The sequence below is a fragment of the Chiloscyllium punctatum genome, chromosome 36 (assembly GCF_047496795.1).
Source record: "Chiloscyllium punctatum isolate Juve2018m chromosome 36, sChiPun1.3, whole genome shotgun sequence".
Lineage (NCBI taxonomy): Eukaryota > Metazoa > Chordata > Chondrichthyes > Orectolobiformes > Hemiscylliidae > Chiloscyllium > Chiloscyllium punctatum.
The window spans coordinates 17,094,886-17,112,968 of record NC_092774.1 but is presented as its reverse complement, the minus strand read 5'-3'; the positions used below and the strand labels follow the sequence as shown (position 1 = coordinate 17,112,968).

The 18,083-nt window shown below is 45.7% G+C and overlaps 1 protein-coding gene across 1 annotated transcript in view; it reads right to left on the bottom strand.

Moving 5' to 3' along the window:
- The window catches only part of LOC140460881 (uncharacterized), a 44,582-nt gene extending 27,997 nt beyond the window's left edge, over nucleotides 1-16,585 (bottom strand). The window contains exons 1-2 of the mRNA XM_072555588.1: nucleotides 16,275-16,585; nucleotides 13,821-15,169 (exon numbers count right to left, since the gene is read on the bottom strand). Coding sequence (XP_072411689.1) covers nucleotides 13,821-14,762 — 942 coding nt within the window. The 5' untranslated portion in view covers nucleotides 14,763-15,169; nucleotides 16,275-16,585. The remainder of the gene's footprint in view (nucleotides 1-13,820; nucleotides 15,170-16,274) is intronic.
- Nucleotides 16,586-18,083: the final 1,498 nt, after the last annotated feature.

Genomic DNA, 18,083 nt, shown 5'->3' with positions numbered 1-18,083 from the left:
CATTTTAAACACAATGTTAATTTTCAGCCTGAAGCCATGTTGTTCTATTACTTTACATTGAGATGCCATTTTGTGGTTAAGAAAAGCTCCTGACAACAGCCTAAATCTAGGTATTAGATCCTCATCTGGTGTGGACCTGCTCCGTCACTCAAAACAAAACTAAATTTACAATTTAAGGCCATATGTGCTATTCTGCTGAATTAATCCAGTTGATTTTTTCTGTTTAAAAATGTAAAAACCTCGTGAACAGTTCTTCCAGTTAATCACTGGATATTCAAATTTCTCTTCAAAATTAAAGATCATAACAAAACTGGGTGTCATTGTGGGATTTTGAATCTGGAGGGTGTGCTTGTGAAGTTTGAATGAACAATATTTCAAAGTGAATGTTATCGTGTTCAGTATTAAGACTTTCTGGAGATGAAAAATTTGCCCTTGTGTGTTTTGCAACACTTAACCAAGGTCAGTTCTATAGAATATGCAGACAGGTTGATGCGAGAGTTGAGAGCTGGGGCAAACATCAGAAATAATGGAGGCAGGAGCACAGCAATTAGAGTTAGAAAGTTAGCCAAAAATATAAAAACAGGAAGGAAAGTTTCATCACTTTGTTAACTTTTATAAGAAAAGCTAAGTGTTGGTTCTGTAAAAAATGAGTCTGGGGATTCAATAACGGAGGATAAAGAGATGGCAGATGAATTAAAAAGAGCTTGAGTCTGTCTTCACTAGAGAGGATACAAGTAACAGCCTGGAACTAGCTGGAAATTAGGAATTGAAAGGGAAGGAGGAACTGAAGACAATTACAATTACCAGGGAAGTAGTACTGAGTAAACTGTTGGAACTACAAGCTCACAAGTCCCAGGGGTCCAAAGGATTTCATTCTAGACCCTTAAAGAAAAATTAGCTGGTGATATAGTTAATGCATTGGTTTTAATTTTCCAAACGTCATTAGTTTCAGGGAAGGTTTCTGTAGATTGGAAAACTCCTTTCTTCAAAAAGGGAGACCGAGAACAGGAAACTGCAGACCAGTTACTTTAACATATGCTATTGGGAAAATGTTCAAAGCTATGATTAAAGATGTGATTACAGGGCCCCTTTACAAGTTCAAGGTAATCAGGCAGCGTGAATGTGTTTTTGTCAATGGGAAATAATGTTGTAATAATGTTTTGAAGAACTGCCTCTCCCACCTGTGACTGAGCTGATAAATCTCATGGACCGACAGGGAATGGAATCCGTTAGCACAGTCCCCGCATTTCTACGACTTCTCTGTCGTTCTGGTGTCCTTTTGACTCCCTGTTTCTGATGAACAATTGAAACTGTGATCACACTCAGGAAATGTGTGCAGTTACTCTCTGCTGCGAATACTATAATGTTACTTCAGTCTGTGTAACTGGTTACAGCTCCATCCCATAGACAGCTCACTGGGGCACACTCTCTCTCAACAAGGGGAAAAGACATACAAAAGTTGAGTAGCCAGACAAAACGCAGAAGCAATAAAATGTCGAACCACAGTGGAAAAAAAAATTGTGGCTCTACCCCTTTTTTCCCCTGTTGATTTTGGACACTTCAAATCTGTCAAAAACAACAGCAGCCTCAAAGAGCATACTGCGCATGTTTGCCGGTGTCAGCAACGCAGTACGCATGCCCGCTGGTGTCAGCAAAAAATAGTGCGCATGCTAATCGCTCTCGGCAAATAAGGCGCGGGATCTGCTTTTGATTGACCAATAGGGAGCACAGGAGGACCGGAAGGACGTTGGTCCTCCTGCCAATCAGAGTCACCCCATTGTCTGAATGCGGAAGTTGGACCATGAGGTTCTCAAGCTGCTGCTGCTCGTGTCTGAATGAACATTGAGCTTCATCCCAGACTGCAAATTCTTCCCTCTGTCCATTATCTGGGAGTACGGCACTCTCTTCTCTTGTCACCTTTTCCATTTATTTTTTCATTCTGGGATTCAGCTGTTGACTTGCAGCAGCTAAAAGGAAAGGGAGTGTGTCAGGATGGGGACAGACTCTGGAAACGTTGCTCCAGGTCTGTGTCTCATTTGGCAAAATACACAGGTAGGAGGCTGGAAGAACACAACAAAAGTATAACTTAGCGAAGATAAGCGGGAAAACGGAGGACTGGGAAGCTTTTAAAGAACAACAGAGGATTAGTAAGAAGGAAATACGCAGAGAAAAAATGAGGTACGAAGGTAAACTGGCCAAGAATATAAAGGAGGATAGTAAAAGCTTTTTTAGGTATGTCCAAGGCAAAAAAATGGTTAGGACAAAAATTGGGCCCTTGAAGACAGAAGCAGGGGAATATATTACTGGGAACGAAGAAATGGCAGAGGAATTAAATGGGTACTTCAGATCTGTGTTCACTGGGGAAGACACAAGCAATCTCCCTGAGGTAACAGTGGCTGAAGGACCTGAACTTAAGGGAATTTCTATTTGCCAGGATTTGGTGTTGGAGAGACTGTTAGGTCTGAAGGTTGATAAGTCTCCGGGACCTGATGGCCTGCATCCCAGGGTACTGAAGGAGGTGGCTCGGGAAATCGTGGATGCGCTGGTGATTATTTTCCAGAGTTCAATAGAATCGGGGTTGGTTCCTGAGGATTGGAGGGCGGCTAATGTTGTGCCACTTTTTAAGAAGGGTGGGCGGGAGAAAGCAGGAAATTATAGACCAGTTAGTCTGACCTCAGTGGTGGGAAAGATGCTGGAGTCTATTATAAAGGATGAAATTACGGCACATCTGGATAATAGTAACAGGATAGGACAGAGTCAGCATGGATTTATGAAGGGGAAATCATGCTTGACTAATCTTCTTGAATTTTTTGAGGATGTAACTCGGAAGATGGACGAGGGAGATCCAGTGGATGTAGTGTACCTGGACTTTCAGAAAGCTTTTGATAAAGTCCCACACAAGAGGTTAGTGAGTAAAATTAGGGCGCACGGGATTGGGGGCAAAGTACTAGATTGGATAGAGAATTGGTTGGCTAACAGGAAACAAAGGGTAGTGATTAACGGCTCCATTTCGAAATGGCAGGCAGTGACCAGTGGGGTACCGCAGGGATCCGTGCTGGGACCGCAGCTTTTTACAATATATGTAAATGATATAGAAGATGGTATCAGCAATAACATTAGCAAATTTGCTGATGACACAAAGCTAGGTGGTAGGGTGAAATGTGATGAGGATGTTAGGGGATTACAGGGTGACCTGGACAAGTTAGGTGAGTGGGCAGATGCATGGCAGATGCAGTTTAATGTGGATAAATGTCTGGTTATCCACTTTGGTGGCAAGAACAGGAAGGCAGATTACTACCTCAATGGTATCAAATTAGGTAAAGGGGCTGTTCAGAGAGATCTGGGTGTTCTTGTCCACCAGTCAATGAAGGCAAGCATGCAGGTACAGCAGGTCGTGAAGAAGGCTAATAGCATGCTGGCCTTCATAACAAGAGGGATTGAGTATAGAAGCAAAGAGGTGCTTCTGCAGCTGTACAGGGCCCTGGTGAGACCACACCTGGAGTACTGTGTACAGTTCTGGTCTCCAAATTTGAGGAAAGACATTCTGGCTATTGAGGGAGTGCAGCGTAGGTTCACGAGGTCAATTCCTGGAATGGCAGGATTGCCTTACACGGAAAGACTGAAGCGACTGGGCTTGTATACCCTTGAGTTTAGAAGACTGAGAGGGGATCTGATTGAAACGTATAGGCTTATGAAAGGACTGGACACTCCGGCAGGAGGGAACATATTTCCGTTGATGGGGGAGTGCCGAACCAGAGGACACAACTTAAAAATACGGGGTAGACCATTTAGGACAGAGATGAGGAGAAACTACTTCACACAGAGAGTGGTGGCTGTGTGGAATGCTCTGCCCCAGAGGGCAGTGGAGGCCCAGTCTCTGGATTCTTTTAAGAAAGAATTGGATAGAGCTCTTAAAGATAGTGGAGTCAAGGGGTATGGAGATAAGGCTGGAACAGGATACTAATTAGGAATGATCAGCCATGATCATATTGAATGGCGGTGCAGGCTCGAAGGGCAGAATGGCCTACTCCTGCATCTATTGTCTATTGTCTATTGTCTAAGTCAGGCAGTATCAGGAGGTGGAGAAGTCAATGTTTCGGGTGTAACCCTTCTTCAGGATTGGGGATGGGTGTAGGGGGCGATGCAGATAAAGGGTGTGCTGGGTGGTGAAGTGGGCACAGGTGGAGACAGGTAGAGGGTTCGATCTAGGCAAAAGGGAGGACTGCAGATGCTGGAAACCAGAATTTACATCAGAGTGGTGCTGGAAAAGCACAGTAGGTCAGGCAGCATCCGAGGAATACGAAAATCGATGTTTCGGGCAAAAGCCCTTCATCAGGAATTTCCCCAGGGTTGGGGAGTCCAAAGCTAGAGGACATTTGTTTGAGGTGAGAGGGGAATGATTTAAAAGAGACGTGAAGGACAACCTTTTCACATAGACCGTTGTACATGCGTGGAACGAGCTGCCAGAGGAATTGGTGGAGGCTGGTACGATTATATTTAAAATGCATCTGGCTGGGTACATGAATCGGGATGGTTTGGAGCCGTGTGGGTCACATGCTGGCAAACGGGACTAGATTAATTTTGGATATCTGGTCATCACAGACAAGTTGGGCCAAAGGGTCTGTTTCCATGCTGTATGACTCTTAATCGTCTTTGGTGAAAGCAGAAGTGTGGTTGTGAAGACTAGAGTTTCAGAGCAGCTTTCGAAGATGTTTTGCCCTTACTGGGAGCAGAAGAATACAATGAAATTTTGCATTTGTGAGAGAGCAACTGAGTAAAGGGAGTACATCTGCGATTTTGGTGGAAAATGGGAATTCTTTGCACTGTGGGGATGAAGCCCAACCCTATCCAGTTATTTCAGCTGGTGGATGAGACTCGGCAGTTCATCCAGTAATATTTTGTAAATTCCACTTTGGAAATAGAACCAGTCTGATTCAAGATTGGGATACAGACAGACTCTGACCTCACAGCTTTAATGCATTGTCTAAGCTGAGATGACACCTTTTTGTTATAAAACGTTGTTATCTCAAGAAAGTGTCTTACAGGAAGTTCTGGGATTTACATATTAATGATACCTGCAACCCATTCTGAAATATGAAAGGCTTAACAATCCAGGTTTGTTCAATATATCATTTCAGTGGCAGGACACCGGAATGTTTTTCTATAAATTCTGTGCCTTATGATCTCATTCTCCACAACCCCCTGATGAAGGAGCAGCACTCCAAATGCTGGTCCTTCCAAATAAACCTGTTGGACAATAACCTGGGTGTGTGTGATTTTTAAAAATTTTGTCCAGGTTAGGTTGGATTGACCATGCTAAAGTACTCACAGTGCCCAGGGAGGTGCAGGTTTGTGTGAATTGGCTGTGCTAAATTACACATAGTGTCCAGGGATGCGCAACTTAGAATGGATTGGCCATGCTAAATTACCTATAGTTCCCAGGAATGTGCAGGTTAGGGTTAATTGGCCAGGTCAAACTATCCAGAGTGAAGATCTAGACCCCTCTTAAGGGGCCTTTTGGTTCGCGATTGGGCTAAAGAATCAATGAAATGCAGTCTGTACAAAGCAAGGTTATCAGTTTAATAAGACATCTTGACCCAATTCTGTCCAGCAACACAGTGATTAAAGCTTCTGTGTTCCATGGCGAAGTTGTGCAATTACATTTGAAAATGACACGTTATTTATTTAGGTTTTTTAAGAGACAGTACAGCCTTAATTACAAGAAAAGACCAATCAAATGTAATAAGGTGACATGATTTAGAGCAGGTTAATCCAATGATATTTCCTGGGAAAGGGGTCTTAATTACATAAATCATCATGCCATGGTAGCAGCTCAAGGTTAGTTCAAATGGTCAATTAATGTGTCCGTGTTCATTTTAAACAAACTCCATTGTCCTCTTATCTTTGGATTGTAGCTTAATTCTGCAAAACAGCAGGACAAGTTCACAGAGTTCAATCATTATTCTCAGCCATTTTGTGTATTATTTTAAATTGAAAAGCCATTTTGTGGTTAGTAAAAACCTACATATACTTGTTGAGTCTGACAATACCCTAAATTCAAATTTTAGATCCTCACCTGAAGCATCAGAGTCTGAGGGGTGACCTGATAAACGTTTGTAAGAGGCATGGATATGGTGAATACCCAAGGTCTTTTCCCCAGGGTAAGGGAGTCCAAAGCTCGAGGGCATATGTTTGAGGTGAGAGGGGAATGATTTCAAAGGGACCTGAGGGGCAACTTCACACAGAGAGTGGTGCATGTATGGAACGAGCTGCCAGAGGGAGTGGTGACGGCTGGTACAATTACAACATTTAAAAAGCATCTGGATGGGGATATGAATAAGGAGGGTTCGGAGGGATATGGGGCACATGCAAACAAATTAGACTAGATTAATCAAATGTTGTCTGATTGTGTGCTGCATTGTAACTAAAGTCAATGAATTGACTGCACCCACTGAAGTGAATAATTGTGATCAAAGACTCCTTACAGAGACATGGCTTCATGATGGCAAGGATTGGATCCTGAATATCGAGGGGATAGTCAAATGGGAAGCTAGGTAAAGGCAGAGAGTTGGCACTGCTAATCAAAGCACTGATCACAGGGTAGTCTGGTGTCAGCTCGGGTTTCAGGTCCTGGTTTCTCTATCCTCTGATCTCCCTGTTCCCACAGAGTGAGATATTGGTCTGTTTCAGCTCTGCTGAATTTCTGCTGAAGCTTTGACCCCACCTTTACACCTTCCGGAACAATAAAACATTCAGTCAATCAAGCCCCAACCCACAATCCCCCAGCCTGTCAACCGACCAGGCACAGACCGTAATCATAGCATGGAATCAAACAAGAAAAATGAAACAAAATTAAAAACATATCGGTGCTCAGGCTTAATGTTTGTTCATTAGGAAGCAAACCAGAAATAGGGGTCTCCCAGGATTTTTATACTGCTCTACTTGACGAATTATCTCTCCCTTACATCTAACCATTTGCACCCAGCTATGATTTACAACAATATTTACACCAACAGAAGTGAAGCATCTGTTATCAAATAGATGTAGAGATATACAGCACCGATATAGACATTTTCTCTCCCTCACGCACGCATGCGCACACATGTCCAATGGGGGTTGAATGTGTATTTGCAGAATCGTGTTTGCAGATACATTTTATTGTGCATTTTTGCGCAAAATCTGTAAGCAGTCGGTACACGTAATATTTTTTAAATTCCACTTTGGAAGTGGAACCAGTTTGACTCAAGATTGGGATACAGACAGACTCTGGCCTCAATCCTTTTAATGCATTTTCTGAGCTGAGATGTCACTTTTTGTTATAAAACCTTAATTTATCTTGAGAAGATGGCTGACACCAAGTTCTGGGATTTACATATTATTGATACCTGAAACCTGTACTAAACGATGAAAGACTTAACAACCAGGCTTGTTCAACTTTGTCCAGGTGAGAATGGACTGACTGTGCTAAGTTACCCATCGTGCCCAGGGAAGTAATGTCTTGATGGTGCCTTTCCCCCAACTTCCCATGTACGTTAACCATTTCATGCTAAAGTTGTTCCTCAAGAAGCTGCATTGCAGGCTCACCCTGAAGTGACAGTTTATTTTGTTTCCCAAAATCTGACCTGCTCGCTCTCGGCAGTATCCGAATGCTGTGAAAGATATTAACTTTCAGATGGAGGTATTCAAAATTCAGAGTAGTGATATTTTTGCTTTTCTGTGCCTATAAGATCCTGAATCAACACCTTCAGGAGAATGAGTGAGAGCGGAGTGGTGCTTTCAATTTCATGGAATAACAAAAGAACATTCCGCTGAATCGCTTGTTCTGAATTTCTACCCTGCACTGACAGTGAGGACTTTTGTGATCTCTTTTTAACAGAGTACTTGAAGATCTGAAGACTGAAGTTTCAAAATCAACAGATGAAAGGCCTACACCCAAAACGTTGACTCTTCTGCACCTTGGATGCTGCCTGACCTCCTGTGCTTTTCCAGCGCTACACTTTTCAGCACTGACTCTCCAATGTCTGTAGTGGTCACTGCCTGAGTCACTCAATTCGTTGGGACTGTAACGATTTTCAGCTATGATTCTGTGATATTAACTTTCAGGCAGAGTTATCCAAAATGCTCTTCTGCTTCTGTACAATCCTGAATCAGAACATGCAGGAGGATTAGTTAGAGCGGATTGAGAACAGAGGGGGAGAGAGAGTGGGATGGTGCTTTCAATTTTGTGGAATAACAAAAGAAAAGAATATTCTGCAGAAAGTCGAATTGCTTGTTCAGAATTTCTACCATACACAGCTGCCCCAACCCCCACCTCCTGGCAGATGGGCAGGGAGACACTTACTTGGAGACAGGGTATGGGTGAAAATTGCTGAGTGAGGCAATACTTCCTCCGGGTTACAGCTGTAACAAGGATCCAATTACAAAGGGACAACTTGGCGCTGATCAATAGTAAAGACAGTGAGGTCAGGTGGGAGGGTAGTGTGCACGCTTTGACCTTGAGCTGTTTTAAAAGCAGGTACTTTTTCTCTGCCTTTTTGCTGGGGGGATCTGAAGCTGTAACAAAGTTGGGTCAAAATAAAGGTTACCTGAACTTACCACTGGGCTCAGACTCTGATTTGAAAGCTTTGAGCTCCAAGTGGTTTTTGTTTTAAAGCTGCTCCTTTCTTTCAGCCTCTTGCACTATTTACACACTACCCTCAGTAATTGCACAAGTAACAGCAAAGGGGTAACAGCCCAAGGATTAAACAGACAGTGAGGGGGGTAAACAGCCCAAGGATTAAACAGACAGTGAGGGGGGTAAACAGCCCGAGGATTAAACAGACAGTGAGGGGGGTAAACAGCCCAAGGATTAAACAGACAGTGAGGGGGGTAAACAGCCCGAGGATTAAACAGACAGTGAGGGGGGTAAACAGACAGTGAGGGGGGTAAACAGCCCAAGGATTAAACAGACAGTGAGGGGGGTAAACAGCCCAAGGATTAAACAGACAGTGAGGGGGGTAAACAGCCCGAGGATTAAACAGACAGTGAGGGGGGTAAACAGACAGTGAGGGGGGTAAACAGCCCAAGGATTAAACAGACAGTGAGGGGGGTAAACAGCCCGAGGATTAAACAGACAGTGAGGGGGGTAAACAGCCCGAGGATTAAACAGACAGTGAGGGGGGTAAACAGCCCAAGCCCCAGTAAAAGGAGATGGAAAGCGAGTGTAAAATGTCACTCGGACCGGACAGGACAGGCCCCACATTCCTTCCCCTCCCTCTCACCCCCCCTCCCCCAACCTGCCTCCCCTCCACCCCCCGGGCCCAGTCCCCCCCCCCCCCCGGGCCCAGTCCCTTCCCCCCCCCCCGGGCCCAGTCCCTCCCACCCCCCCGGGCCCAGTCCCTCCCACGTGGCCCCATCGTTGTCACAGGCCCCGCCCCCCGACCAGGAGAGCCCCACCCCCCAGGCGGCCGACCATGTTCCCAAACAGACCCTTAACCCCCATCCTCCTCCACAATGATCACCGGCTCCTACCTGCTGTACAGCCCGGGGGGGGGGGGGGGGGGGGGGCGGTGTGGCCCGTGACCCAGCAGCTGCCCCAGGAAGGCGGCGGTGCCCAGTGACGGGGGTCTGACCCCGGAAATTTTAAGGAAATCTTTGCCTTAAAGAGCCAAGTAAAGTTAAATAAAATAGAAAAGCATCTTACAGAATTCACTTCAAATCATCTCTGGTGAATCACAAGAAGATGATGCTCAATAAACCAAATGATGGAAAAACATTGTAAAGAATGTAGATATCTCAATTGTACCTTAAAACAATATCTACTCTGCCTTGGACAAGGACAACTGAAAGGTTTTTTTTGTCTGATTGAAATCTACAATAACCAAGCTTTAGAAAATCCATCACTGAGCCCAATCTGGAATAAACGTTTTCTTTCCCCCCAGGAAATCCTTTTCAGCTTTCAGCCTTCTCCAGCTACAATTAGCACGAAGGAAAGGTGAAGCTCAGTGGGGAAAGGCTGAGTAATAGCATATCTAGGCTCTCACCTAAGTATTCTCCGAAGAAAAACATACATCTGGATGGGGACATGAATAGGAAGCATTCAGAGGGATATGGGCCAAATGCTGGCAAATGGGGTCACTAGATTAATTTAGGATATCTGGTTGGCCTGGACTGAAGGGTTGGTTTCTGTGTGTCATTACAGACTCCCCTCTTCTGGAATCCCCATACCAGCTGTTATTTTCATGAAATAATCTGACAATTGTTGATTTCCATCAACCTATTCCATCTGGAGAAATTTCCTCTCTCTACAAAGTGTGGTTCACGTTGGCAAGTTCAATCCTCCTCCGGTCCTCAGGAACACACTCTATAATGCGCAACGTTCTCAATACCTGTTTAATGTTCAGTGGGGAAACTACTTTCAGTCCAACAGTTAAGACAGAATTCCTCAGAAATGTTTTTGGCAAATGCACTGCTCCCACGAGAGCTCGTGGGCCCATAGTTCACATGCTTTTAACAGCCTGTTTTTATTTTCATTTCCCTGCCTTCCCAGGATACAGAATTTCTCCCACCAGAAATTGTTTGCCCTGAAAAATATCCAGCAGGAAGACGATTATGGAGCTATCAATAAAAATGCTTCATATGGGTCACCCAAGGTTAAAAATGGAAGAACATCTCTCTTCAAAGTTACTGTTCGTTTGCCCTTTCAAAATTCCTCGAATTTAAGGTGTTCCATTGTAGCATTTAATTATGATCCATTAAAAGCAGTATCCAGTCTCATCTGAGTGAGGAACTGACTCAACAAGCGAAATAACTTTTCTGTCTGCTCTTTAGATGTGACATCTTCCCCCTCTCTCTGTTAATGCAACAGGATTACCAGAGCTGGAAGTACCACTCTCTGAATACAATTGCTGATTGGCAGTTTACTTGAACTGCTTAACGTAAGGATTTAAAAGCTGCTAGCCTGATCTCGCACAAAGCACAAAAGCCAAACTGTTCACCCGTGCCTGGAATAGATCACAAAATAAGAACTGTTACCAGTCCCACAACTTATGTGTTTCCCATGGACAAAGTTAAACATCACCCAACACCAGGTTATAATCCAACAGGATTAGTGGTGCTGGAAGAGCACAGCAGTTCAGGCAGCATCCAACAAGCAGCGAAATCGACGTTTCGGGTAAAAGCCTTAATCCAACAGGTTTGTTTGGAAGCACTAGCTTTTGGAGCACCGCTCCTTCATCAGGTAGTTGTGGAGAATGAGATCATGATCACGGAATTTCGAACCAATGGAGTCCAGTGTCATGGAAATATAATACATCAAACAATTTTAGATTAAATCTTTCACCTTTCGAATGGGTTTCTGTTCTTTGCTATGTTAATCCCAGAATTTGATTTTAATTACCTTCTCAAGAATATCATTCAAATGTAGAGCTTTTCTAACAATAGGTGTGAATTCTGTATGCGTCTGAATATTGATTCAGAGTGACATTTTTCTTAGAGAAAAGCTCTGCATTTAAATTTCATTTTTGAGGAGGTAATTTATAGATTAGGGTGTAGAGGTTTGGGTGGATTGGCTGTGCTGAATTACCCATAATGACCAGGGATGTGCAATTTAGGGTGGATTGTCCATGGGAAATACGGAGGATGGGAATGGATATGGGTGAAACTCTTCGGAGGGCCAGAGTAAAATAAATGGGCTGAATGGCCTGCATCCACATTGTCGGGGGTGTCATAGAATCCCAACAATTTTATCGGCATCTATCCCATCAAGCCCCTTTCAGAATTCTACTGGTTTCAATACGATCACTTCTGGTTCAGAGAGGTAGACGGCACAGAAACAGACCCTTCGGTTCAATTCATCCATGCCGATCAGGATTCCCAAACTAAACTAGTCCCACTTGCCTGTGTTTGGCCCATATCCCTCTAAACCTTTCTATGCATATACTCATCCAAATTCCACATGCAAACCACCCTCTGTCAAAACGTTGTCCCTCAGGTTCCTTTTAAATCTCTCTCCTCTCACTTTAAAGATATATGTCCCTGAGCCTTGACTTCCCCTACACTAAGGAAGAGCCCTTCGCTATTCACCTTACCTCCATTCCTCATGATTTTATCAACCTCAATAATGTCACTCCTCAACCTCCTGTGCTCCAATAAATAAAGTCCAAATCTCTTCTTATAACTCAAACCATCTAGTCTTGGCAACCTCCTGGTAAATCTTTACCGAACCCTCTCTCATAGGAAGACTTCTCTTACAGGGTCACCAGAATCGTACTCCGTACTCTCCAAGTGGCCTCACCAACATCATGTACAACCTCAACATGATGTCCCAACTCCGAGACTCAGTGGGGTGAACAATGAAGGCAAGTATGCTTAATGTCTTCTTGACCACCCTGTCGAGCAGCGATGCAACTTTCAAAGAACTGTGTACCTGAACCCCACCCTGTCTCTCTTTTACAGCACGACAAAGGGTTGGACCCTTAATTGTTCATGGGCTTCCCTTCCTTGTTTTAGCAAAACGCAAGCCCTCGCTTTTAATAGCTCACTCATACACACGCTTTCTCTCCAGACACCCACACATACACACCCCCAACACTCTCTCAGCGTATACTCCATCACGCACTCACTTTACCAAACATGCGCAGACACTTACGTGCACTCTCATGCACAAACTCACATCACTTTTTGGGCAAACTTGTATTGGCAGAAATATGTTTGCAGACTCATTCTACTTTGCTCAAAAAAGTGCACAAACTGCAGGCAATCAATCCGTGTAATATTTTATAAATTCCCAGTTTGAATCCGACTGGTTCTAGTTCCAAGATTGGGATACTGACAGACTCGAACCTCACACCTTTAATGCATTGTCTGGGCTGAGATGTCACTTTTTTAAAAAAAAACCTTAAGTCATCTCGAGAATGTGAATTAATAGTAATTCTGGGATTTACAGGTTAATGAACTGAAACCTGCAACTCAGTCTAAAAGGTGAAAGACTGAACAGCAATCTTGGTGTGTTCAATATGTCATTTCAGTTACATGACACTGTGATCTTTTGCTATAAAATTTGGGTGTTATGATCCTGCTCCACAGTTACATGATGAAGGAGCAGCGCTCCAAAAGCTCATCCTTCCAAATAAACCTGTTGGACTATAACCTGGTGTTGTGTGATTTTTAACTTTATCCAGCCCAGTCCAACATCGGCCTCTCCACATAATTTCTCGCGAACACTGCCCACACCTCCTGATGCTGCCAGGAAACTTTCCAACGCCGATGAAATGACACACTCTGCACTCCTGAAAAATTGACAAGTTCTCACGATACTGGCTGCTCATTCACGACTCCAACTGATATGCGACATTGGAAGCTTAGTGCAGGAAGCTGAAAGAAATGAGCAGCTTTAAAACAAAAACTCTTGGAGCTCAAAGCTTTCAATGAGAGTCTGAGCACAGCAGCAAGTTCAGGTAACCTTTATTGCGACCCAACTTTGTTACAGCTTCAAACCCCCTCAGCAAAATGGCAGAGAAAAAGCAGTTGCTTTTTAAACAGCTCAAAGTCAAAGCGCACACACCCCCCCCCCACCCCTATTCTCCCCCACCCCCACCCCATCCCCCATCACTTTCTTTACTCTTGGTCACCACCAAGATGTCCCTTTGTAATTGGATCCTTGGTACAGCCTTAACCTGGAGGAATTATTGCCTCACTCGACAATTTCAACCCATACCCTGTATAGCACCATCTGCTGCAGCGGGATTCAAACCCGGGATCCCTGGAACTGGGTTAATAGTCCAGTCGATAATGGCACTCAGCCATCATTCCTTCAATCCCCCCTGCGGTGGTACGTGAACTCGCTGGTGCCTCTGAAGGTGGGAGGAGCGCGTGAAGTCCTTTCCGCACTCGGGGCATCTGAAGGGCCTCTCCCCAGTGTGGACCCGCCGATGGGTCAGCAAGTGGGAGGAATTGCTGAAGGCCTTCCCGCAGTCGGTGCAGGGGAATGGCCTCTCCCCCGTGTGGGCCCGCTGGTGTCTCAGCAGGTTGGGGGAATGCCTGAAGGCCTTCCCACACTCGGGGCAGCTGAAGGGCCTCTCCCCCGTGTGGACACGTTGGTGTCTCAGCAGGGTGGAGGAATTGCTGAAGGCCTTCCCGCACTCGGGGCAGCTGAAGGGCCTCTCCCCGGTGTGGATCCGCTGGTGGGTCAGCAGAGAAGAGGAATTGTTGAAGCCCTTCCCGCAGTCGGTGCAGCTGAAGGGCCTCTCCCCCGTGTGGACCTGCTGGTGGGTCAGCAGGGAAGAGAAATCGCTGAAGGCCTTCCCGCACTCAGTGCAGCTGAAGGGCCTCTCCCCCGTGTGAACACGTTGGTGTCTCAGCAGGGTGGGGGAACTGCTGAAGGCCTTCCCGCACTCGGGGCAGCTGAAGGGCCTCTCCCCGGTGTGGACCCTCCGGTGGGTCAGCAGGTTGTAGGCCTGGGCAAATCTCTTCCCACACTCAGGGCAGGAGAACGGCCTCTCCCCCGTGTGGGCCAGCTGGTGTCTCAGCAGGTGGGAGGCCCGGGTAAATCTCTTCCCGCACTTGGGGCAGTTGAAGGGCCTCTCTCCCGTGTGGGAGCGCTGGTGCCTCAGCAGGTCGGAGCATTTGTAGAAGGCCTTCCCACACTCCGGGCAGGAGAACGGCCCCTCCCCTGTGTGGATGCGCTGATGAATCTCCGGGGCAGACGGGAAATGGAAGCTTTTTCCGCCATCAGCACACTTCCACCGTTTCTCCACGGGGCGGGATTCCTCAGGTTTCTTCATGGCCGAAGCTTCAGCTGCGCGCACACACACGTTTCCAGCCCCTCCCTGCCGTCAATTCCTCTTTCCAGGCTGTAGATGCTTCTACACACCCCACACTCAATGCACTGCAACAGTAGGGTCTCTCATCCAGTCCCACTGATGCTGAAAACGTACTCAAACAGGAACCAAAACGCTTTGCTGCTTCTCACAGACTCAGTTGAAAATTGTTTCCTGTCCCGATGGATTGAGCGACTGTCAGACATTGACGTCAAAGTGAGGTCTGCAGACGCTGGAGAGTCAGTGTCAAAATGTGTGGTACTGAAAAAGCGCAGGTCAGGCAGCATCCGAGGAGCAGGAGAGTCAATGTTTCGGGTGTAAGGACTTCATGCGTTGATTTTGAAGCTTCTATCTTCAAATCTTCAAGTACACTGTTTAAAAAGAGATTACAAAAGTCATCACTGCCAGGGCAGGGTAAAAATTCAGAACAAGCAATTCTACTTTCTGTGGAATATTCTGATCTTTTGATACTCCACAAAATTGAAAGCACCATCCCACTCTCTGTTCTCACTCCGATATAACTAATTCCCCTGAAGGTGCTGATTCATCTTACAGGGGCAGAAAAAGCAAAAACATCAAGACTGACTTCTCTCTGAAGTTTGGATAATACCACCTGAAAGTGAATATCTTTCACGACACTGGGATCCTGCTGAGAGTGAGCAGGTCTGATTTTGGGAAGCATAAAAAAAGTGTCAATTCAGGGTGAACCTGCAATGCAGCTTCTTGAGGAAGGACCAGACACAAAATGGTTAATGACCCCGAGAAGGTGGGAGCAAAATGAGACATCAAGGCATTAACACCGACGCACTTCAGTCAAACTGTTCTGCTCCCAGTCAGGGCAAAACATGCTCTGAAAGTCCAGCCTTCACAATCACAAGATGGTCATAAATCCTATCCCTCAGAATCCTTTCCAACACCTTGCAGACGACAGATGTGTTCTTGCCTTCCCCCACAAACATCCACTTCTTTGTTGTTCAAAAATCAGATGAAACCAGCCTTGGATATATTCAATGACCTTATTCTCTGAATCCTTTCAAGTTTCACAACATCCTTCCTCTAGCAGAGATACCAGAACTGCACACAACATTCCAAAAGTGGCCTAACCAATGTCTAGTGCAGCTACAACATAACTTCACAACTTTTATAAGAAGAGCATTGGGAAAGTTTTCAAAACCCACAAAAAGAATGGAGGGATAAACCGATCTTTTGCGGGTCAGCTTGGAACATCAGGGCGGGGGGATGGGAATGAGGGAAGGAAGCTGAATGTGCTGGAGCCAGGGTGGAGGAAGAACAGAGGATGCAAAACCGGCTTGAAGCTGCAATGAGGAATATTGCATGTGCTGTACTTGTACCTGTTGCAGTTACTGGTGGGAATCGGGTGCATTTTAAACATCAAAACAGAAAAGATATCCAGCCCTCCCCCTTCCCAATCTCTATCCTTCAGTCCCTCCTCACCCGGGTAACTAAGACACATACCTGAGTTTGAGGAGTCTGCTCCCTCCCTGGATTCACTCCAGTTGCTCCAAGTGACCAATTTCCCCTCCTCCCATCTCTGTCTCCCTCCCAGGATGAAGAGTCGCCCAGAGGGAGGGAGATTCACATTGAAACGGACAGGACCACTTCCGCGTTGTGACGTCACAAAGGAACTAGGGGCGGGGCGAGGAAACGTTACGGTACAGGAGGCGGGGCGAGGAAAAGTGGAGGTTGAGGGGGCGGGGCAAGACCGACTGCGGGACGCTGCACTGCGCATGCGCTGCTCCTTGGGGCGTAGGGCAGGAGAACACACTTTCCAAAAGCCCCCTCCCTTCAGAGAATCCCCACAGTGTGGAAGCAGGCCACTCGGCCTCACCGACCCTCCCACACCCACATCCCTATCCCCATTGCTCTACATTTAACCCTGAGTCATGCATCTTACCTGTACATTATGCCTAATTTAGCACGGCCATTCCACCCTAACCTGCATATCCCTGGGCACTATGGGTAATTTAGCATGGCCATTCCATCCTAACCTGCACATCCCTGGGCACTATGGGGAATTTAGCATAGCCAATCCACCTTAACTTGGATAAAGGTTAAAATTACAACTCCAGGTTGTAGTCCAACAGGCTTCTCTGGAAGCAGTAACCTTTGGAGTGTCATGAGACATAAGCATGGAAACAGACCCTTCGGTCCAACCTGTCCATGCCGACCAGATATCCCAACCCAAACCCATCTGCCAGCACCTGGCCCATATCCCTCCAAACCCTTCCTATTCATGTACTCATCCAAATGCCTTTTAAATGTTGCAATTGTACCAGCCTCCACCACTTCCTCTGGTAGCTCATTCCATACACGTACTGCCCTCTGCATGAAAAAGTTTCCCCTTAGGTCTCTTTTATATCTTTCCCCTCTCACCCTAAACCTATGCCCTCTAGTTCTGGACTCCCCGACCCCAGGGAAAAGACTTAATCTATTATTGGAAGCAGTAACTTTTGGAGTGATTTGGGTTCAATTCCCGCTTCGGGCAACTGTGCGGCATTTGCACGTTCTCCCAGTGTCTGAGCGGGTTTCCTCCCACAGTCCAAAGAATTGCAGGTTAGGTGAATTTGCCATGCTTAATTGCCCTGTAGTGTAGGTGCATTCGTCAGGGGTGAATGTCGGGGAATGGGTCTGGGTGGGTTGCTCTTCGGAGCGTCAGTGTGGACTTATTGGGCTGAAGGGCCCGTTTCCACTCCGGAGGGAATAATTATTTATATAAAATGCCCCCGATCCATTAGAGGGCCCAACATTAGTTTTAATTGGGTAGTAGAAATCTGAAGGATAATTGCTCGCTTCAGGACATCCAGACGTGAATGAATTTGGCACAGGACACATTGGGCAACTATTAAAGACTCCGTTGTATTTCACTGGGTTGTGGACTCATGCAGAGACAAGAACAACTTACTTTGATAACAGTGTTCGATTTGCAAATGGAACGGCTGACCGATATTGAGAGTTTGCACACATGGTTAAGCAGCTATGGGTCATAGCCAGGATTTATGAGGCTCAACTCCCTAATTTGCACTGTTCTGGAAAGTGTGTGCTTCATTTGCCTTGGAAGGAAGAAATAAACAAGAGCTGACAAACAGGTATGAGGAAAGTTGGAAAATGTTACAGAGAGACACACACAGGCAGAAGTTTGCAGGAAAGTTAACACTTCATAATCTGGTTTCAATGCACATTAGCCTGGGTATGATACTGATATCACAGGGGCCTCAAAAAGGGCACTCCCTCAATACTCAAACCAAAACATGGGTGCCCCCTGCT